Source organism: Callorhinus ursinus, unplaced genomic scaffold (assembly GCF_003265705.2).
Source record: "Callorhinus ursinus isolate GAN/ISIS: 27379988/994484 unplaced genomic scaffold, GSC_fseal_2.0 scaffold118, whole genome shotgun sequence".
In the NCBI taxonomy this organism is placed as follows: domain Eukaryota; kingdom Metazoa; phylum Chordata; class Mammalia; order Carnivora; family Otariidae; genus Callorhinus; species Callorhinus ursinus.
This window is the reverse complement of record NW_027397180.1, coordinates 237,410-258,744: the sequence shown is the minus strand read 5'-3', so window position 1 is coordinate 258,744 and position 21,335 is coordinate 237,410. Positions and strand designations below refer to the sequence as shown.

The following is a 21,335-nucleotide window of genomic DNA, read 5'->3' as shown; positions in this document are numbered from 1 at the left end:
AACTCATTTTGCTGGTGAAATAGCTGACAGTTTTATTTTTAAGGTTAATCAGCCTTCCAGGGCCTGGCTGCTGCCCGGCGCTGGCGCCACTGCACACCCCAGGCCCTGACCCCACCCACGTGGGCCTGGGCTGCCAAGTTCACTGTGGCCACCATCAAGTGGGTGGGCAAGTGAGGATAAATGAGGCAGGAGAGCATGGCCAGGGCTGCACCTTGGTCTCCATCCTGAAGGCCACAGGGAGGCATGATGAGGCAGGGTCACCTGGCTGCATTGTGGGTGAGCTAAGACTGTGGTCCCCACTGCACTGGCCTTCACAGACTGACACATTGGGACTTGCTTTGTCCAGGGAAGTAATGCTGGACCCAAGTGCCTAGAGCAGGCCAGCTCCTGCCCACCCCTTCTTTCCAGCAAGCACCCCATAGGCCAGTTCCTCATCCTGCCCTGGGGGCCCAGAGCCACCCTTCAGGACCTCTCTTCTCCACCCTAGTTGGTGGCACTCAAATTCCCAGTGCCGTCCTGCCACTGTTGCTTCCTGGGTGTTTCTCCTAAACTGTGCTGAGAGCCACCCCCTTCCTGCACGGAGAGGGTCACCGCCTCTCCAGGGCACAGAAGCTGGACAGGACAGGGCTGGCCAGGGGCAGGGCCAGATCCCATGAGCGTGTCCTGGGAGTGTGGTGGGGGGGAGGGGAGGAGGGTGGAGCTGGGATAGGGCCCATTATGGGTGGGGCCAGAGTGGAACTGGGCAGGGCTGGGCTGGATCCCCATTGGGTGCCCTCTGCCCTCTGCGCAGAACACATGTTAGTTAACAACTGCCACCAAGCTCTGGCCACATGCCAGTGAGAGTTCCCAACGCTTTACAAATGCTAACTATTGTGACCTTCACACCCCCTTGGGTTCTATTTTTAATCTCTGGCTGAGAGACTAAGACAGTGAGGTACAGAATGGTTGGTGACATCCCCCCCCTGCCCCGCCCCGGCTCCTTCTTCCCCACTGAACCTAGAGCTTCTCCCCGCCCCCCCCAGTACTCTGCAAGGAGCATCCCACCTGCAGCTTTGCACCTGGGGCCTGATATGGTCTCACCTCCACCAGGTCCCTGTCTTGACCACTACCCCTCACTCCAGCTGCAGCCTTGCTCAGCCGCTCCCTTCAGCATGGTATGCCACAGGACTTGGGGACACGGTCCCTGACCTGGTGCCTGGGACTTGCCCTGCCTGGGGAAGGGTGCAGAGGCTCTGACCCCTTCCTCAGCCACAGAGGTGATTGCCTGAGGCCCCAGGGCTCCAGGGGCTATAAAGGCGGCCACTTCTGGCCTTCCTCAGGAATAGTAAGCACACCCGAGAGCTGAAGATCTGGGTTGAAGCTTCCATGGGTGTGTCCTAGCCTCAGACCCCAAGGCTTCCCTAGCCTGCAGGACTCACACTCCTGGTGGTAAACAGTGAAAATACTGACAGCTGTGCTTTCTTAAAATGTCCTTGCAGGGAAGGGAGAGAAAGCTGTGGGTTTCTAAAGGAGCAACAACAGTTGTTTCTGCTGCTAAGTCTGTCAAGGTGAGCGGATTCTGGAGAACTCCGCCACCTGCAGTTTTTTTCCCCAGGGCTGGTGGAGGGTTTGGGGGCTGCTGTGCTGTCAGCTCAGGTGGGAATGGCTCTCTGCTCCTTAGGACAGAAAACGTTTAAGGCCCAGAGGTGTTGGGGGGCAGCATTCGGGAGACAGAATTGTCCCTGGGGTGAGGACATCAGGGGCTGGGGTCCCCACCCTGAACCCCTGGTATGACAAGCAAGGACCAGCCTCTGGCAAACCCCAGGAGCAGAGGCCCAGCCTGTGAAAGAATCTTCCCTGCAGGGGCCTGACCACAGGGAGGTCTGCCGCCCCAGATGAGCTGTCAGCCAGAGAGGCCAGAAGGGGCTGGGGGTATCTGGGACCAGCCCAGAGAGAGCATGGGAGGCTGACCTGGCTGTGAGCCTCTGAGAAGTATCCTCAGTGAGACTTTGAGTGTCTTTGGGCCACACCTGAGATGGGAAACAAAGACAGAAGGAAATGTAGGTAAAATTAAATGTCCTTGTAACCTGCAGCCCATTGACAGATACCTGAGACAGGCAGATTATAACATTCCTCCGAGGTCTCAAGTTTTCTTTAACAAACCAAAGTCCTTTGGGAACTTCCTTCCTCTTTACTTCTCCCAACCCCAAGGTAGAGAATCACTTGCTCCGCGTAATCCCAGGGCAGCATGGGGCAGTAGCTCCTCCTGCCCACGGGGCTGTCCCCGTGCTTTCATAAGACTCTTGGCCAGTCGGCTCCAGACCCCACCAACAACAACATTCCAAAACTGCATCACACCCAGGCCATTGGGGAGGACAGATTCCCAAGGTGAGGACAAGGGTGCTTGTTCCTGCTTCGCCTGCTTGCAGGATTTCACCTGGGGCGCTCCTGGTGGCTTTGTGACCCTGACCTCCTCCACGGGGTGGCCACCAGCCCCCCAGCTAGAAGGAGTCTGAGGCAGCCTTGGAGACAGCAGGAATGGGGGGCTGCCTCCACTTCGCCCTCAGAGGGAGGACGACAGGTGGGCAGGGTGCTCTGGAGCTCGGAGGAGGAAGGAAAAGGGAGCTGGGTCCGGGATCCACAGGGGAAGAACAAGAGGCCCATGCAGGCCCCGTTGTCTCCCCAAGACAGGGCAGGGTCAGCTCTGCCAGCAGCCGGGGTGGCCGCACAGCCTGCAAAGGGCTGATCCACTGTACGGTGGCTTTTTCAGATGATGCATTCAAGACCAAGGCCAAGAGAAAGGCTGAGCCTGGGGAAATTAAGTCCATAATAGATTTCAGTATCATCATAAAATAAATTTAATAATCAGGTTCATAAAAGTGATGTGTGTGTTGTAGAAAACTTGAAGCAAGCAAACTGAAGGAAGAAAAGCATAATCTCACCAACCACAGCTCACATCATTAAGCAGATATGAGGGTATGAGCGTAAATATTAAATCCAATCTTCAGTATTTTAATACATTTTAACTTAGTTGAGACAACAAAATGTATACATGTTTGCAATCTGTGTTTCTTCACTTAGCAGTATAACATAAGCATTTTCCTATATTCTTATCACTCTTGGAAAGCATAATATTGTATGGCTGCTCAATCAGCATATGGATATACCGTGTTTGCTCAGACATTTCCCTATTGTTGAGCATCTAAGTGGCTTATAATTCTTGCCTCAAAGGACATATTTATACACATTTTCCTTATTTTTTTTCTTTAGGATAGTTAGGACCAAATCATAAACAGTTTTACGGCTTCTCATTCTTTTTGCTGAATTGCTTTCCCAAAGGGCTGTCCCTGTTTTCTCTCCAGATGGGGCAGGATAGGATCTGTCTTTATTTTCCACCCTGCATTAAGAGTAGGGCGCCTTCTCCCGTGGGGCCAGGCCAGCGCTCCCCCAGCCAGGCTGGAGATGCTGTGTTTGCCCCAAGAGGCCACCGGTGCTGGCTCTGGAGCAGCAAGGATCTGGATGTAACTTGACTTCCTTCAGGCCCTTGGAAGGTGGGAATGAGAAGCAGTGTCTCTGTGGCAATACAAACGGGATGCCAAGTAGAGACATGGAGACCCCACAGCTTTGTCGAGACTTGCAGTGGTGCCTGTGTCAGGGGAAACCCACTAGTGGGCGGTTTTAACACAATGCACATGTAGATGCAGACATCCTGAGCAGGTGCGGTTGGGGACCAGGAGGAGACAGAGAGGCCAGGAGCTGGCTGGCAACCTAGACCTTGAGTTCGCATTGCTCATGCTCAAAAGTCCTTGCTGACTGTTTCCTGAATGCGAATAGGGCATCTGAGGCCCTTTGGCCTGTGCAGACGGCTGGGTGACCCTAGTGCCCTTCCACCTTCTTCCTTAGGAAAAGTGATCATACTCCCCAGGCTTCCATGCAAGAAGTTGTGGCCATGTGACCATGTGGCTGGTGGAGCGCACCTCCTCCTTCCTCTCCCTGCCGGCTTGGATGTGGCTGGGTTGCCTGGAATGCTGGAATGTTGGACAGCCGTTTTGAACCATGTGGTGGGACCAAGTGTTTAAGGTGATGGAGCAACAAGGCAAGTTAATACTAGTCCTGGACTGGCCCGCCCCAGACTTAATTTATGGGAAAAAGCAACGTATATGTTGCTATATATATATAGAGAGAGAGAGAGAGAGAGACTTGTTGAGGCCACTATCATTGGGGTTTTCCGTGACACCAGTCTTAATGTATTTGTCCAGATTTGCTCCATCAGGGTCACACAGGTTCTTTGCCGATCCCTCTCTTGTCTGCCACCTCATAGTGCAGTCCTGGTCCCTGCTGTCGTCACAGCCTGCCATGGGGTCCCCCAGGTGGAAATGTGGGTGGGGTCGGGCCATATTATCCCAGAGCAAATATATGTCAATGCTGGGTCTGAACCACAGGCTTGCAGGGGCTGCATGACGCTGTACCCTGACACTCGGGGCCCCCTCATACTGCTCCATGTTTCCATGTGCCTTGTCCTGCTGAGCTTCTGTCCTGTGTCCTCAGCTTCAGAGCAGCTTCCAGAGCCTGGGTGCCCCAAATCACTATTGGGGGCATTCTGCATTCTGGTGGCCCAGAGCCTTCCCCAGCTGCTGCCTAGAGCACAGGATCCATGCAGCCCAGGGCCAGCTCTCTCCTCCCCCAGATGGGGTCCACAAAACAGGGGCTCAGGGTGGGAGTTTCTTCTTGGGGTCTCTCTCATCCCCAACCCTCCCTGCCCCAGTTTCTCCTCTAAGAGAACCAACACTGGACTCCGGGAGTGGGAGTCAAGGGCTGGGTGCTCTGGAGGGGCCCTGGGGAAAGCGTGTCCTGGGGTCTGGAAGAGCGAAGGTGAGCAGGGAGCTAGGGATGTTGGGGGTGCTCATGTGCCCCACCCATGCTGCTTCCCCCTAGGAGGGAGATGCCAATCTACCTCCATCTTACAGGGGAACCCCTCCTGCAGGTGAGGGCAATGCCCCCAGGTGTGGGCAGGGGTCCCCCCTGCACCGTCACCCCAGGAAATTGTCAGAGAGCACTGGGAACAGAGGAGGGGTGTTCCTTCCAGCCTGGGGCGTGGCTGCAGAAGGGTGCAGGGGAGCAGGAGGTGGAGGAAGAGCAGGCGGAGGGAGGCGAGAGAGAGGAAGGAGGGAGTGGTGAGTCCCAAGCGGAAGTCAGGTAGCACTCGCCCCGTGGGCCTCGCTGCCACACTCCAGTCTCGCCAGCCCCCAGCCAGACTCTGGGGCCAGGATGCAGGTGAGTCGGCTGTGGGGGGGGGGGGGTCCACACCTGTGGCCAGGACATTCCCCCCCCCAGGAGGCTCCACGCCTGTGAAGCCCTGCCAGCTTCACCTGGAAAGTACCTGTGGGGTTTCCCTGCAGCCCTCAAGGCTGAGGTGAGGGTGGCCAGAGCCCAGACAGAGTCCCTGGGCTGGCTGGGGGTTGGAGCAAGACAGAGGGCAGTTTTCCTCCTGCCCAGCCAGGGTTACTGGGGACCCCAGGCCAGGCCCTTAGAGCCTGTGTGAGACCTAGATGAGGAGAGCATGTCCATCCCCAGAACTTGTAGCTCTGCCCTGCAAAGGGAAAGGGGGCTCTGGCCTCCAGGATGGGCTGACCTGAGGTTGGGGAGGCCGGGGGAGGCCGAGGGTGGCCGGCTGAGCCCTCTGCTCCCTGGGAGTCCTACCCCAGGCAGAGGTTGGGGGCTGGCTGGGGGCTGTTGGATTCTGATTCTGGGGGGCAGGGCAGGAGGCTATGGAGTCCCAGTGGGGTGGGCAGGAAAACATCCTGGGAAGACTTCCTTTCTCCCCTCTGTCAGGAAAGAGGTCATCCAGGCTGGGGCCAGTGCCTGGGTGGCCCAGGGAGGAGACCCGTGCTGAGGTGGAGAGCGAAACCAGCCTCCCACTCAGCCTCCTGGAGTCCCTCCCAGGTGTGGGCCAAGCAGGTGGCCTCTCACTCCACCTTTGCCCAGGGCCTCCTCAGCCCTTCCAGAGCCAGCTCTGGCACCTGGCTGCTCAGGTGAGCGTATGGGCACACCTTAGCCTTAGCCCTGTCAGCCCCTTCCTTCCATGCCCGTCCCAAGCTGGGGTAAAGGGGAAACTTGGGGCTGCCGGCGGGGGGGTAGCACCTGGTTTGGCTGAGGCAAGGAGATCAATGCTTTGAAAGGGACATATTCAGGGGTGCCTGGTGGCCCCAGCCCCTAGCTGGATCTGAGCATGCTCTTCCCCGCTTCAGTCCCTTCCATGGCTCCCCATGGCCCCCAGCTGCCTGAGCAGCCTCCATGATTCGGCTTCTGCCAACCCCCAGCCTCACCTCCTGGCAGCTCCCTTCTAGCTCTTTATGCCTCTACCAAGCTCAAATGCTGAGTTCTGAGTCCCTGGGAGTACTAACTACCAAGTCCTTGGAGGTGCTGGGTCCTGAGTCTCTGGGAGGTCCTGAGTACCAAGTCCCTGGACACTGATTGCATGCTGCCTCTCAGGGCCTGTCCATACATATTTTCCTCTCCCAGGAATGCTACCCCCACTTGATGGCCTCCTGCCAACCTCAAGCTCCAGGCTACCTCCCCTGCCAAGCAGCCACCTGCCTCTCCAGGCCCCTGTGTATAGTTACACCACATGCTGCCTATGAGGGCTGCACACAGAGCAGGCCGCATCATCAGTGAGGGTCTGGGGATGGATGGACGGATGGACACATGAAACGATGAACTGACAGAAGACAGATGGATAGGTGAAGAGGTGGAGGGATGGAGGGGGGATGGAGGCAAGGAAGGGCAGGCAGGAGGGAGGGGCAGATGACCGGCTTCAGAAGTCCAAGAAGCAGAGCCAGGTGCAGGGGAGATTTGCTCAGGGACAGTGGACTCTTCAGGGCGTCTGGGCTGAGTGAGCAAGGGTGGGCTTCTCTGTGTTTGTACACTTTGGTGGGGGCAGGAGGGTCCCCCTGCTGGATGATGAAACTACAGGGTGCTCATGGGACCCAGTCAGAGGGTGTGATGTGACCTCAGGGTGAGGTGTGCCACGGATAGTGAGGGGAGGCCTGAAAACGTTCCTTTTGCCATGTGTGTGTCCACGTAGCCCACCTGATCAGGAGCTGGGTGACAGTCACGTCTGCACAGCAGTGTCCTCAGCCCCACTGGGGACCTGGAGGCCCAACAGGGAAGGGATGGACAGGGGCAGGACTCCCCCAGCTCTGACCCTCCACGTTCTGTGCTGTAGGGGAGGGAGTGTCTCCTGGGATCTGCAGTGTCTCCAGAAGTCCCCTCATTTGGAACTAGTGGATGAGCCCCCTGGGACTCTGGCCCGTGTTAAGCCTGGGCTCTGGCCCACTAGGTGCTTGGCCTGCAGGGGGTGGACTCTGGAAGGACTAAAGGGAGAACAATAGTGACCTCCCAGCCTGCACCCCTCATCTGTGCAGGAGCTTGCCTGGGATCTGCACAGGACAGGGAGAGCTGGGGTCTGCAAGGCTAAGTGTGTTGGGACAGTCCCTGTCCCTGCCCTGGGGGCCTGGGAGCCTGACGGACACTGGAGGTCCTGGAGGTAGAGCCTGAGGGATGGAGACATAGGGGCCCCAGACACCCTGCTTCGGACAACACCGAGCAGTCTGCTTGGCTGGAGGCGGGGACGACTTCATGTGAGCCTAGTTCCCATCTGTGAAGGCCTCTCACCCTGGAGGACAGATGGACTGGTGGACAGCCTGATCCTGGAGGCTGTGGCTGTGGCCATGGCCCACAGAGGGACTTGCATGCAGCAGGTGACCTTGGGGATGGTGAGCCCAGAGTACATGGGAAGCAGATTCTCAGAACCTGGTCCCGGTCTGGCTGTGGGGAGGGGGGTGGCTGGACTAGAGCTGGAGACGGGGGGGACTCTGACCCGACTGCCCCTGTGGCTGCCTGCCCATTGCCAAGGGCTGACCAGGTGCTGACCAGGTGTACATGTAACTTTGCCCTGGGGGTCCCTCTGGTCTAGTGGCCAGGATCCATGGTCAGTGCCCATCAGATACCTTAGGTGACATCACTCTCCACCATCTGGATCACATGCCAGCCCCTAGAGGAGCTCAAGTCGGCCCTTCCCAAGAGGCTCTGGGTAACTGTCCCAAAGCTGTGCAGTGTCTCTGGTGGGGAAAGGGGTCGTCTGAATCAGGAGCTCCCCAGGTCCAGCAGCCTCATTTCTGTGACCCAGTAAGGGCCTGCCTCCCCCTACTGCTGGACCTTTGAGGGTCCCCCTGGGAGAGTCCCTTCTTCCCAGGCTCCCTCCTCCTGCCTGGATCCCAGTGTTCTGTCCAGTCTGGCTTCCCTATGCCATTCCTTCACACCCTGGAGTCCCATCTCTCACCCCTGGTGGTCCTGCGTGTTCTTCAGCCTCAGGCTCATGTTGGGGTCTCTCCTTGCAGTCTCTGCCTGAGGAGCTCAGTTCGGGGCTGGGGGAGGGGTAGACAGGAAGAGTCTCCTCCAGGGTCTGAAGTCAAACACATAAGGTCTTTCCTGCCAACGCAGGGATCCGTTGCACTCACCAATTCCTCCAGCACAACACTTACTGAGCCCTATGGTGGGCAAGTCACAGAACCAGATGCTGGTGACCTGAATGCCCCTGTTCCCATGCAGTTGAGACTTCACTCTTCCCCGAGACAGAGGCACCTCAGCCCCAGGGCTCTCCCTGTCCTGCAAATCTGTGAACCGCAGGTTTCTCTTCTGGCCCGAGATGGGGCAGAAGTTTTAGATACGATAAGCCACACCTGAGTGCCAGGGCCTTTGGGACCAGAGGCGCTGTCTGTATTAGCCCAGTCTTCATGAGACCCTGGCACCTGACGCCTTAGAGCCTGCCATTCTGCGGTTGCATGTGATGCTGTTTTCTGGCTTCTGTGATTGGGACAGAGGAGAGTGGGGCAGACCCAGGTCCCATCCTGGGGCCATTAGTTCTTGTGCCCATGGGTGTGGTTGGGGAGTTGGACTAGGGTTGCAGGTTTTGAAGCAAATAAAAAGCAGATACCCAGTTAAATTGTATTTTACATTAAACATTTCTTTTTTAGTATAAGTGCGTCCCATGCAATAATTGGGACATGCTTGTACTAAAAGGTATCTGCTGTTTATCTCAAATTCAAATGTGATGGGGCCACCTGCATTTTACCTGGCTGCCCTCCAGGGCAGACTGGCTGGAGCAGTCCAGTGCAGCTTTGTGAGGGAGGCAGGCCTTGAGCTTGGCGGAATGTGGTTGTAGAGGGAAGGGGTAGTGGGTGGGGGTGCCAGCAGGGGCGCAGTCCTGGTGGTGGGCAGGTTGGAGAGGAGGGTGTGACACTGCGCACACAGCCATGGGCTGCACTGAGCTCCTAAGCCAGGGGAAGGGCTGGGGTCACCCTGGGGCGGTAGGGGGTGGTGGGCTGGCAGGAGGCCATGGCAAGAGCCCAGTGCCCACAGTGGGGTGGGCAGTGCCTGAACTTGCCAGCCCAGTAGGCGTGAGGTGGGGTGCTCTGATGGACCCGCCCCCCAGTGCGTCACCCGCACCCTGATCCCTGGGACGTTGCGGGATCCCTGTGCCTCCTGAGAGAGCTGCCCACTGGGAAGTGAGCTGGGGACGCTCTCCTTGGTGCACACAGCATGCCCAGCGCGGCTCTGGGGCTGCAGGGTGCTTCCTGTAGCCAGGCGGAAAGAGGTGGGCGGTCTTGCCTGAGGGCACACAGTGTTGGCACCCCAGGCTCTGGGCTCCAAAGCCGGTGTCCCCTCCACTTCAGCCTGGAGCTCCCCGACTGGGACCTGACTGTCTGCCCTGTCCCCCACCCCTCAGCTCCCCCCATGACGAGGCCCTGGGCACTCCCGGTCAGCCTCACACCCTGCTGGCTGCCTGCCCGCCAAGAGTGGGTGAAGCCTGAGCTCCCCCCCCCACGCCGTCCCCACTTGTGCAGTTTTAGCCCTACGCCCTCTGCCCCGCTTCCCCTGATGCCACAGTCCCATCGCCTGGGGCTCTGGTCAAACGAAGAGCCCCACACGGCCGCCTGGACTCGGACGTCACCAGCTCTTCCCCTCCCTGTGCCCGGGTCTGTGCAGGGTCCCGCTTGAGGCATTTAACTTCGGGTCTCCTTGGCCCCCTCCCGTCCGTGACGGTCCCTCTGTCCCTCCTTGTCCTTGGCCATCTGACTCTTGAGTCTGATGTTTTCTCAGGCTGAGACAGGACTGTGTTTTAGGGAGGGGGCTACAGACTACCCATCACATCCTGTTGGCACAGTGGTGGGGGGGCCCTAACAGCTAAATTATATCACGGGGCCCTAGACCTTCATCACCTGGGGGGGCATCTGCTGGGGTTCTCTCTTTCCCCTTCCCACACTTTCTTCATTAGTCATTAAGGCCACAAGGGAGGGTCTGGCGGGAGGAAGAGAGAACTCGTGACATCCATTCATGCTGCCACGATACCGACAGTTGGGAGAGGCTTGGAAGCTGTGTACACAGCCGGTTCCTCCTTAAGGTTCTGCCCCCTGAGTTTAGCATCCGTCTGTCTGTCCCAGATGTGCCTGTAGCACTTACTCCTGCAGGATTCTCACTGGACTTATTGTTACTAAACTCAGAACCATGTGACGTTGGTCACCAGTGGCCCATGTGTGGCGGCAGCCCACCCTCCTTCCTGCTGCGTGGTCTTCCACTGTGCGGGGCGGCACGGTGTCCTTGTCCATCCACATGCTGCTGGGAATTTGGATTATTTGCACAAATTTTATATGAAATAAGCTACTGTGAGCACCCTCTTGCTTGTGTTCGGGGCGGGATGGGCCGGGCTGGATGGCCTAGAATGTTCAGTTTTGTTTCCCCAACTCATGCATGACAGGGAGTCTGTTGACTTCGATGCTGTCCGGCCATTAAAATGCCTGTGACCAAAAGGGCAGAAGGTGATGCCTCTGGCCACCGGACCTGCAGTTCCTGCTCTTCTATTTGCTGCTTGTCTTTTCTGAAGGATCTCAGAGCTCTTTGCTGATATTTCTGAACAGACCTTTGCTGGAGTCACCTAGTGCCTCCCCACCCATCGCCCTGCTCATCGTGGTCCTAGCACTGAGCCCCACCTGGGGCTACCTACTTGTTCAGTTGTGGTCCTGCCCCCCAGTTTTGTGTTCGCCTCCTCGGTGCTGGAGTACCCGGCCTGGGAGGTGTTCTGCTGCAGGAATGAGCCCATCCTTCCGTCTACCCTCTGCCCCCAGGGTGAGGAGGGCGGCCAGATCCTGGCGGGGCCTGAAGGGGACAGCTTCCCACTGATGGAGATCAACACTGGTGAGGTGAGTCTCCACCCGGGCCCCTCCCAGACTAGGTTCCACCCTTGGCCTGTGCCCTGTGCCAGCCCCAGTCCCATACCTCCTTCCTCCAGACCGAGGCCTCTGAGCAGTGGGATTACGTCCTTGTGGCTGACCACCGCACCCAGAGAAATACCAGGCAGGCCCACCAGCAGCAGCAGTTCCTGGAAGAGCTCAAGAGAAAGGGCTTCCATTACAAGGTGGGCTGGCTGAGGGCCTGGCTTGGTGTGGAGCATGGGGGACCGCGCCACTGGGGTCACGGCGTCCAGGTGTGTCCTGGGGAGGGGTCTGTAGACATGGCTGTGGCCTTGTGCCTGAAGTCAAAGGGACAGGCCAGTGGCTGTGGACAAAGGGGGGAACTTCCAAAGTGGAGTGGAGGTCCCCAAGCACCCTCCCACCCCCAGATGATAGAGGACCACAAGAAGGTGTTCTTTGGGATCCGAGCGGACAGCAGGATCTTTGACCTGTACTGCACACTCCTCATGGAGCCTGAGGGTCCTGCCACCAGAGTGCAGCCTGCCAGGCCATCCTCCGTCCCAGCCACCACCAGGTGAGAGGCTGGCCAAGACCTGCCCACCATGCTTCTGGTCCAGTCAGGCTTGCAGGCATGGTGTTAGGTCAGAGGTCCCAGGGGCAGAGATCTGAGCCCGAGTGTCCATGTCTGTGTGATACGGGATAAAGATAGTTCTCGCTTCTTGGAGTGTTCTGAAGGTTACGTGTGACTATGTTTCCTGAAGGGTGGGCAGGATTTGGACAGGCCAGGAGGACCTCCCAGTGGTCCCTCCTAGCTTTGAGGTCATCTCCCCAAGACCCGGGATGTAGGTCCTGACCACCCCTCTCCAGACCAAATGCCCCTCTGTGGACATCTGCCCCCAGGCTCCCAGGCACCCAAGCCTCTTCTCTCCAAGCACCCCCTTTTCCCCACTGACCACTCCACCCACCCTCCCCACATCCCTCCTCTATCACCTGTCTCGCCTCGGCCCAGGCCCCTCTGAGCTCAGCTGGGGCCTGGTCAGTTGGAGACTGGTAAAGAATGCTCCTGGAATTTGGATATGAGCAACAGAGGGGGCCTCCTCTGAATGCAGGAGAACTGGCTGGTCTCCAGGAGGTGCCAGGGGAAGGTGGTTGAGTAGAGGCACCTTGACAGGGTCTGGGAGGAGCAGGCTGGGAGAAGGCCCTGGGACATCAGAGGGACCATGTCTTACAGGAAGATGTTCTGGAGGAGTGTGGCTCTGCAGTCAGATGTCTGGCTGTGCCACTTCCCGGCTCTGTGGCCTTGGGCAGGTTACTCAACCTCTCTGAGCCTCCATCTCTCCATAGGGAAAATGGCTCACCGGCTATAAGGATTTGTGCATATAAAGGCATAGGGTGTGCTCTGGATGTGTGGGGGCTTCAGGTGGGAGGTGTGATAGGAGGTGTTGGGGGGGGTGTCTAGGCCAGTACCTGGGAGGGGATGGTGTGGAACTGAGCATTGGGAGGGGAGGGCCTACCACCAAGGGTGCCCCATCCTGGAGCCATGGGGCAGCTAGGCCACAGGAGGACTCAAAGGGGTGGGGGATGGGCTCCCGGATGAGTCCTAGATTCTGGACTCCGGTCAGGCAGTAAGGCAGGCAGGCTGGGGGCTTCACCAGGACACAGAGGGGCCTGGGACCTGGCCAGACAGAGGGTGGGGTCCACCCAGGTTAGTAGGAGTCATCCTGAACCAGTTCTTGTGTTCCAGAATCCGAATTGTCAACTTTGTACTAAACAGCAAGGCGGCAGCTGGTGGTAAGGACAGTATGGGCAGGGGGCCTATGCCGCGGCCCACCAGAAGGGGTGTGACACGGGGAGAGCAGGGCAGGGCTCCCCCTCACCCCTACTCCCCTCTGACCCGACTCCCTGTGACCACCAGGCACATTAGAGGATCTGGTGAAGAGTGGGGTCTTTGAGGCCAGATTCGCCCTGCACAAGGTGAGGGGTGGGCCAGCTGGGAGAGGGCTTGAGGGTGGGGCCAGAGGCAGGAAGCTCTCACCGTCTGTCATTTGTGCTCAGGGGGAGGAAGACCTAAAGAAGAGATGGGCCCGGTGGAGAAACATGTTCCACCCCCAGCCGATTGATGATATCAGGTGAAACTGCCCCAGACAAATCACCTGTGCCCCCCCAGACACACCCGTGCCCCCAGCAAACAGATGTGTCTGTGCTCCTCGGCCAGACACACGGATGCTCTACGCCCCCACACGTGGCCCGCCCCACTCAGGCACCGGCCCGCAGGGCACCTGGCCGGGGGTGGCCCTCATGGGCAGCTCTGCCGGCAGGGACTACTTTGGCGAGAAGGTGGCCCTGTACTTCGCCTGGCTCGGCTGGTACACCTACATGCTGGTGCCCGCTGCACTGGTGGGCCTCATCATCTTCCTGAGCGGCTTCTCCCTGTTCAATGCCAGCCAGATCAGGTCGGGATGGAGGGGCGGGGCCGGAGCGGGAGGGGGCGGGGCGGGCCGGGATGGGGCCCCCTGGGGAGAGCCGCCGCCTGCCCGGTCCTTGCCCCCACAGCAAGGAGATCTGTGAGGCCCACGACATCCTCCTGTGCCCTCGCGGCGACCACAGCCGTAGGTACCAGCAGCTCTCGGACACCTGCACCTTTGCCAAGGTTTGCCGCCCCGGGGGCTCCGCTCCAGCCTGTCTTCCCGGAGGAGGGGAAGCTGAGGGGCTGCCCCTGCGGAGCTGGGCTCACGCTTCCCCGCTGGGGGCGTGGTGGGCAGCGCAGGGCCGCCCCCAGCCGCGTGCGCCCCTCTCCCCAGCTCACGCACCTCTTCGACAACGAGGGCACCGTGCTCTTTGCTATATTCATGGCTCTGTGGGGTGAGTCGCCGCGGGCACTTGGGGGGCAGCCCGAGCACTTGGGGGGCCACTCCTGCCCCTGCGCCCATGGCCGCCGGCCCCAGCCCCAGCCCCACCCCAGGAACAGAGGGCGGGTCGCCCCTTTGCTCGCGTCTGCAGCCACGGTGTTCCTGGAGATCTGGAAGCGGCAGCGGGCCCGTGTGGTTCTGCACTGGGACCTGTACGGGTGGGACGAGGACCAGGTGAGGCGGCGGGTGATCCAGGGGCTGTCTCGGCACCTTGTGCGGAGCGCCACACCTGCGTCTGCGCCGTCCCAGGGGGGTGTCCCCGTGGCTGAGGCGTGTCTGGTGCCCTCCACAGGAGGAAATGGCGCTTGAGCTCATTAACTGCCCTGCTTACGAGCTCCGGCCACAGCAGCACTCGTACCTGAGAAGCACCGTCATCCTCATGCTGTCTCTGCTCATGGTACCCCTACAGAACCCGGTGTGGGGCTGGGGACCTGGGCGGGGGCCGGCTGTCCTGAGGAGCCCCGTCCTGGCCGCCCCTCCACAGATCTGCCTTATGATCGGCATGGCCCACCTCCTGGTGGTCTACCGTGTGCTGGCCGCCGCCCTCTTCAATTCCACCTTGCTCTTCCAAGAAGAGCAGGTGACCACAGCCGTGGTGGTGACCGGGGCCCTGGTCCACTACGTGGCCATCCTCATCATGACCAAGGTGGCTGGATGGGGCTAGAGGGAGGACGGGGCAGGGGGAGGGTCTCCCCTGAGGCCCAAAGTAAGCCCTCTGGGTTCCCCCCTGCAGATCAACAAGTATGTGGCCCTGAAGCTTTGTGATTTTGGTGAGAGGGGGCCTGTGGGGAGGGGGTGCAGAAAAGGGACAGGAGGACTCAGGGCTGGGGTCTTGGATCCCCAGACAGGGGAGGGAGCCCCTTCTGCTGTCTCAACTGCCTCTCCCACCTGGTGGACAGGTGAGGGTTGCGGGTGTCCCTGAGTCGTCAGGATAGGGACCGGTCAGGGATGGGTGAGGGACAGCCCCACATCTCATTCTAGAGAAGCCCAGGACCTTCTCAGAGCGCGAGAGCAAGTTCACCATCAAGTTCTTCACTCTGCAGTTCTTTGCTCACTTCTCGTCGCTCGTCTACATTGCCTTCATCCTGGGCAGGTAAGAGTGGCCCACTCCCACCGCCTCGTCCACCATTTAGTCCCCCCCCCTTTAAAGTGGAGATACCTGCTTGTCTTTGTTTTTGCTCAGGGGCGCCTGGGAGGCTCAGTCCGTTAAGCGTCTGCCTTCGGCTCAGGTCATGATCCCAGGGTCCTGGGATAGGGTCCTGGGATCGAGTCCCGCATATGGCTCCCTGCTCGGTGGGGAGCCTGCTCCTCCCTCCCTTCCCCGCTCATGCTCTCTCTCACTATCTTTGTCGCTATCTCTGTCTCTCACTCTCAAATAAATACTTTAAAAAAAATTCATGCTCAGAACAGTTGGACACCCAATATAAAAATGTGTGGCAGAAGACCACGGTGAACCCCCAGCTCTCTTCTCCCCGTGCCCAGAGGTGACCCCATAACCATTGCGTGGTTATGGTTTCTTCCCAGAATTTTTCACACATTCAAGTGCACACACATATACACCAGTTGACACACATGGTTTTGTCCTGTAAATCATTTTAGCTTCTCATTATACTGAAATGTACTGTGGGCATCTCCCACATATGCATGGATGGCGAGGCCTCATTTTTAAAACCACATCATGAGCCTTAGTTTGCAGGATGTGCTGGAATTTATTTTATCAGTTCAGTTGGTGGACGTTTGGGTAATTTCCAACGTTGAGCTTTGTAAAGTTGAAATTTCATATAACACACATGGACTTCCCCTCTTCTTTCTTATTAGTGAAATCAACTTTTTTTTGGTTCAATCAATATACTGAATTTTGTTCTGAAGAAAATAATTGCTCCATTTGTTCTGTATATTTGCTTAAATTGCGTAAGACACATACATACTGCCAATTAATTCCAAACTCCAGTGGAACTTTAAAAAAACCCCAAGTCCTCCAAGTATGTTCAAAGACATGAAGCAGTCCCTAGACCCCGGCTGTCCTTGCAGTCACCCTCTAGGTGTCCAGCCCTCTGCTCGGGGCTGTGCGCACCTGTTTGTCCTGGGAGCCCTTCACTCTCTGCTGTGTAGGAGATCCCAGGTTTTCCAGGGGCTTCCTGAGGAAGGGTACAGAGGAAATCAGATGCCCTTATGAGGGCCTGGTGGAGTGCTTGCTGGAGGTAGACTTCTTCCGACTCTAATCTCACCAAGCCTGTCCTCTGAAATCTCTCAGGGGGTGTCTTGGTGGGCCTTCTTCACTGGACTTGCTTGAACAATTCACCTCTCCCTCCTCTGCCTCACCAACACCTGTCTTGGTCCTAGATTATCTCCACCTCCACACAAGTACCCTGTCCCATTCCTTTCAAGGAATGTTCTCCCCACCACGCCCAATGGCTGGTCCTCCCTGCTTCTGCTTCTCCTCTCCCTGGTCCTGCTTGCCTCTCCCCGGATGCTGGCTTCTCCTCTTCTCCCGACCTCTCAATGTCACAATGCCCTGCTGTTCCCATGACTTCAGGTGCTGTCTCAAACACCTTCCAGACACACCAGTGGGGCCCACACTCCTGTCTCCAGCCCAGGCCTCTCCCTGGAGTCCAGGCTCCCAGGTCCAGCTGCCTCTCATCTCCCCTCAGATGCCCTACGGGCACCCCAACCTTACCGTGCCCGCAAGCTCGTCCACGGCCTCCCTCTTCCACGTGGCAGCTCCGCCTTCTCCTTGCTCAGCGCAGAACCCGGGTCCCCCAGATCCCCCACTTCCCCTCTGGTACAATGCACTTGTTTGCCTCGTCTCTACTGCAGGGGTGACAGCTCCCTGAGGGCCGCATGGGGGCTTGACGCTGCTGAGTCAGCACCTGCAGCAGGCCTGGCATGTAGAATCGGTATCAGTCACATGGAAAGAAAGTCTCAGGCACTTGCTGGGCCTGGAGCCTTGGGTCCTTCAGTTCTGAGTGATTTTCATGCGTCTTATGTCTTCGGTTCCCTCTGCTCCCCTCTCCGGAAATCTTTTTGTTTGGAAACTGGACCTTCTGGTTTTCTTTGCTTTCCCCCCCCGCTCCCATTTTTTGTTCCAGATTCTGGGAGTTTTTCTCCACTCTGTTTTCCAACCCTTCAGTTGAATGCTTTACTTCTGCTCATGTCCTTCAATTCAAGGCACTCCTTTGCATAATTCCTTCACAGCCTCGTCTTCGTGGCACCGGGATACCGGTGGCTTTTCTTGTCTGAGGATCTTGTCTCTTTTTTTTCTTCTATTCTGGTATTGCTTTTTTCCTTTCAAGTTTCTTTTATGCTTTTTAATTGGTCTCTGATTTTGGTGTTAGAGGCTTTCCCTAGATGTCACCTGTCCATAATTTGAGAAAGGCGTGTGCCAGTGGCTGGCTTTGCTCTAGGCCGTGTCTCTCCTGTGAGGACCTCTTGCTCTGTCAGACTCCTGCCTGGAGGCAGAAGGACACTTGTCACTGTTGGTCGGAGCTCAGCTGGGGAAGGGACAGTGCGGGGTCTCAGGATCCACTGGCCCCACCCTACAATCCAACTCTTTGGTGGTTCAACCGCCTAGAAGTGATCCTCAGTCTCCCTGACCATTGGCCTCAAGCCCCACTCTCTGTCCTTCTGCCCCACCCCCACCCAGTCAGAAGCAAGGTCCTGCCTCCTCCTCCAGCCTAACTGTCCTTCCTAGGATCAACGGTCACCCTGGGAAGTCTGTGCGCCTGGCAGGGCTCTGGAAGCTGGAGGAGGTCAGTCTGTCCTGGACACCTTGCTGTTCTGCCCCTCCACTCCGTCCCTCCCAATCCCATAGCCCTGTCTCCGCACACCTGACCTCCCACCCTTGACCCCCGCAGTGCCATCTCAGCGGCTGCATGATGGACCTGTTCCTGCAGATGGCCATCATCATGGGTCTGAAACAAACACTCAGCAACTGCATGGAATACCTGGGCCCGTGAGGAACCCCCTCCTTCCCCAGGGCTCTCCTGGTGCCCCCCTCACCCCAGGGAGCCCTCGAACACACAGGAACCCCTCCCGTCTCTACATCTCCCAGAGCCAGCAGGTCTGAAGGGCCCTCTGCCCCCAGCACCCCTCCCTGTTCCCCACTTGTTCTCATCACCCCTTAGGTGGCTGGCTCACAAATATCGCCTGATGCGGTTCAAGCTGAGCCGCGCGTCCGGGGACCCTGAGCTCAGGCACTTGCAGCGCAACTACCTCCTGAACCCAGTCAACACCTTCAGCCTTTTCGACGAGTTCATGGAGATGAGTACGTGGGGTGGTTGGGGGCACGGGCCTGATAAACAGCCAGTTCCGGGGCAGGTCCTGGGGGACTGGTGGGTGGAGGGGGTGGGAACTCTGGTGTGTGGCGCACCCCCCAGCGCTAGATGACAACCCCGCACCCCCTCCCAGTGATCCAGTATGGCTTCACGACCATCTTTGTGGCCGCCTTCCCGCTCGCCCCCCTGCTCGCACTCTTCAGCAACCTTGCGGAGATCCGCCTGGACGCCATCAAGATGGTCAGGCTGCAGCGGCGGCTGGTGCCCCGCAAGGCCAAGGACATAGGTCAGGGGCCCGACTGGGTGGCAAGGAGCACGGGCACTCCAGCCAGGGGTGGGGCGGTGAGGGACGCTGGGACCAGATCATGCCAGTTCCCTTGAAATAATCTCTCCAAGACTAGCCCTCTCACCCCATAGACAGCCCCCAGCCCTTCCTCAGGCTCTGCCTAGGATGGGAGTTGGCCCTGAGGGGGTGGTGCTCGGGCAGGAAGAGGCAGGGCTGGCGTGCACCTTACAGGACCCAGCTGAAGGAACTGTGGCCCCCTTGGGGGGCCCAGGCAGAAGAGCTGGGCTCTGATAGCAGAGAGCTGAAGGAAGGAGGGGTCCAGCAGCTGGGGGCAGGGACTAAGAGCGGTACTATGACATGGCCTCTGTCACCCAGATTGTCCTCGCTGAGATGGCCGGGTATCAGGGAAGAACAGAGTGGATGGGGTGCTGGATGTGGGCAGAGGGAGAGAGAAGTATGAGTAGGAGGGAGGCCCCAGTCTTGGGCCCAGATTAAGGGGTTCTGACCCCAGAGTGGAGCAAGCTTGGGAGCAGCTGAGGGGTTCAGGCAGAAGATGGGGGTCGGGGAGACCCGATCCCCTCCTGGTCCACATCTGCATCAGTGAAGGCTGCCGACGGCTGCCATGAGCAATGGCACGGGGCAGAGGTGACCATGCCCCATGACCATCCCAGCTCCCAGCCTTGGGCATGGTGGCTGGAGGTGGGGTGGGCGGTGCCAGTGGATCAGGGCTTGATGAACCAGATGCCTCACCCCCCCTGCTGTGGCCCAGGGACCTGGCTGCAGGTGCTGGAGACCATTGGCGTGCTGGCCGTCATTGCCAATGGAATGGTCATCGCCTTCACGTCTGAGTTCATCCCCCGCGTGGTGTACAAGTACCACTATGGGCCGTGCCGACAGGGGGCCCAGCCTGCAGTTGAGTAAGTAAGGGGGCATTGGGGGGGCCCCCAGACTGTCCAGAGACCCCTGGGAAAACTGGCCCAACCACACAGCTCAGCCCTAGGGGAGCCCAGGGGAAGGGCTTGATGCTGCCAGTACTGTCTGTGGTTGTCATGAGTCTGGGCGTGGGGGTGGCCCTGCCCCATGCCAACCTGCAGACCACAGGAATGCTGGGACCCAAGTCGGGGAGTTAAGGTCCCAGAACCAGATGTTTTCTGAGCAGTCCCCACCGGAAAGACTCCCTCCCAAAGTCAGACCCTTGGGGCTGCTCCACAGGAGAGGGCAGAACGGTTTCCTTATCCAGCGCCTCCAGCCCTCCAAAGGACCACTGTACTTACAGACTGGGTTTCCAGGGGTCTCCCCCTGGAAGGTTCCCCTAAATTCCTGGAGGGAAGGCAGGCACCCTGAGTCTCTTCAGGCGCAACCCCCCCCCAGCCCCTCTCCTGTGCAGAGAAGTGAACGAGGCCTTCTGTGCTATGCCCCACCCTATAGCCCCCACCACACAGGGATTAGCTCCAAGAAAGCACCCCGGAGCCTGAAGGGGCCACACCCTGCAGCCCTCACCTGCCTGGGGCCTTCTCTTCCTTCCCCCAGCTGCCTCACAGGCTACATCAACCACAGTCTGTCTGTGTTCTACACCAAGGACTTCCAGGACCCCATCCAGATAGAAGGCTCAGAGAATGTGACTAAGTGCAGGTTTGGAGCCCCCCCCACCCCCCATGAAGCATCCTCTGAGCTCCTGACCCCTGACCTCAGGTACTTCCCCACCCCAGGTACCGGGACTACCGCAACGCTCAGGACTACAACTTATCTGAGCAGTTCTGGGTCCTCCTGGCCATCCGCCTGGTCTTCCTGATCCTCTTCGAGGTGGGCCAGAACTGGGGGAGGGGCCCCAAGGCGGGGGCAGCTCTCTCTAGCCCTCCTCCCTGGCCCCCAACCCCTCAATTCCCTGCTGGGTCTGTCTTGACCTCTCCGACCAGCCCTTGTACCCTGCCCCCCAGCACGTGGCTTTGTGCATCAAGCTCATCGCTGCCTGGTTCGTGCCTGACATTCCTCAGTCGGTAGAGAACAAGGTTCTGGAGGAGAAGTACCAGACACTCCGGGAGAAGATGTGGTATGGGAGGCAGAGGCCAGGCTGGGGTAGGGCCAGGCCCCAGGCCTGAGGGAGGGCCATGGCCCTGATCCCCAACAATGCCATTCCTGCCTCCAGCTCCAGCCCCAAGAGCACAGAGGTGTAGGAGACCCAGAGCTGGTCAAGAGGCACTGGTGCCCAGGAGCTGAGACTCAGAAGCACTCCCACCACCTCACCCCACCCCTACTCATGGCATATCGGGGTCCCAGGAGGCCGGTGTGCATGCGGGGAAGTCTGTGTATATATGGGGGTCTTGGAGGGCCCGTGTGTGTTTGAGGTGTTTGTGAGCAGCACGCTGTGGTCTGTGAGGCCCGTTCTGTCTGTTAGGGCTCAGACTTGGTACAGCCCTGACTTGAACTCTGACCTCTGCCACCCACAGAACTGGGGTTGGGGTGCCTCTCAGCAGTCACGACACAGGAAAACCAGCCTAATTTCCTGAGCCTCCCTCTGACTTGTGGGACCCAGATCCTGCCCCACCGCCATCCTGGCTGGTCAGGGGGCCCTGACCCCACCTCTCTGGCTCCCTTCAGCCTGCAGAACTTATAATAAAATGAAACCTTTTTGTATCAA

At 58.5% G+C, this 21,335-nt stretch overlaps 1 protein-coding gene across 6 annotated transcripts; it reads left to right on the top strand.

Annotated features, from left to right (window-relative positions):
* The first annotated feature begins 5,181 nt into the window (after positions 1 to 5,181).
* ANO9 (anoctamin 9) lies at positions 5,182 to 21,335 on the top strand. Of its 6 annotated transcripts, none has more exons than XM_073889850.1 (23): positions 5,182 to 5,253; positions 11,163 to 11,237; positions 11,327 to 11,452; positions 11,657 to 11,802; positions 12,973 to 13,019; positions 13,144 to 13,202; positions 13,284 to 13,357; positions 13,547 to 13,681; positions 13,782 to 13,878; positions 14,030 to 14,090; positions 14,229 to 14,311; positions 14,430 to 14,783; positions 14,871 to 14,907; positions 15,119 to 15,230; positions 17,829 to 17,886; positions 17,992 to 18,089; positions 18,262 to 18,401; positions 18,545 to 18,697; positions 19,467 to 19,614; positions 20,228 to 20,329; positions 20,407 to 20,500; positions 20,635 to 20,747; positions 20,844 to 21,335. In XM_073889850.1, exons 1-23 carry the CDS (start codon positions 5,248 to 5,250, stop codon positions 20,869 to 20,871), a joined length of 2,346 nt encoding a protein of 781 aa, XP_073745951.1. In that variant the 5' UTR covers positions 5,182 to 5,247; the 3' UTR covers positions 20,872 to 21,335. The 6 variants fall into 6 exon arrangements, with proteins under 6 accessions (XP_073745951.1, XP_073745952.1, XP_025717788.1 ...); XM_073889851.1 differs by having other exon boundaries at positions 13,144 to 13,357; positions 14,430 to 14,534; positions 14,622 to 14,783; XM_025862003.2 differs by lacking the exon at positions 20,844 to 21,335 and having other exon boundaries at positions 14,430 to 14,534; positions 14,622 to 14,783; positions 20,635 to 20,816.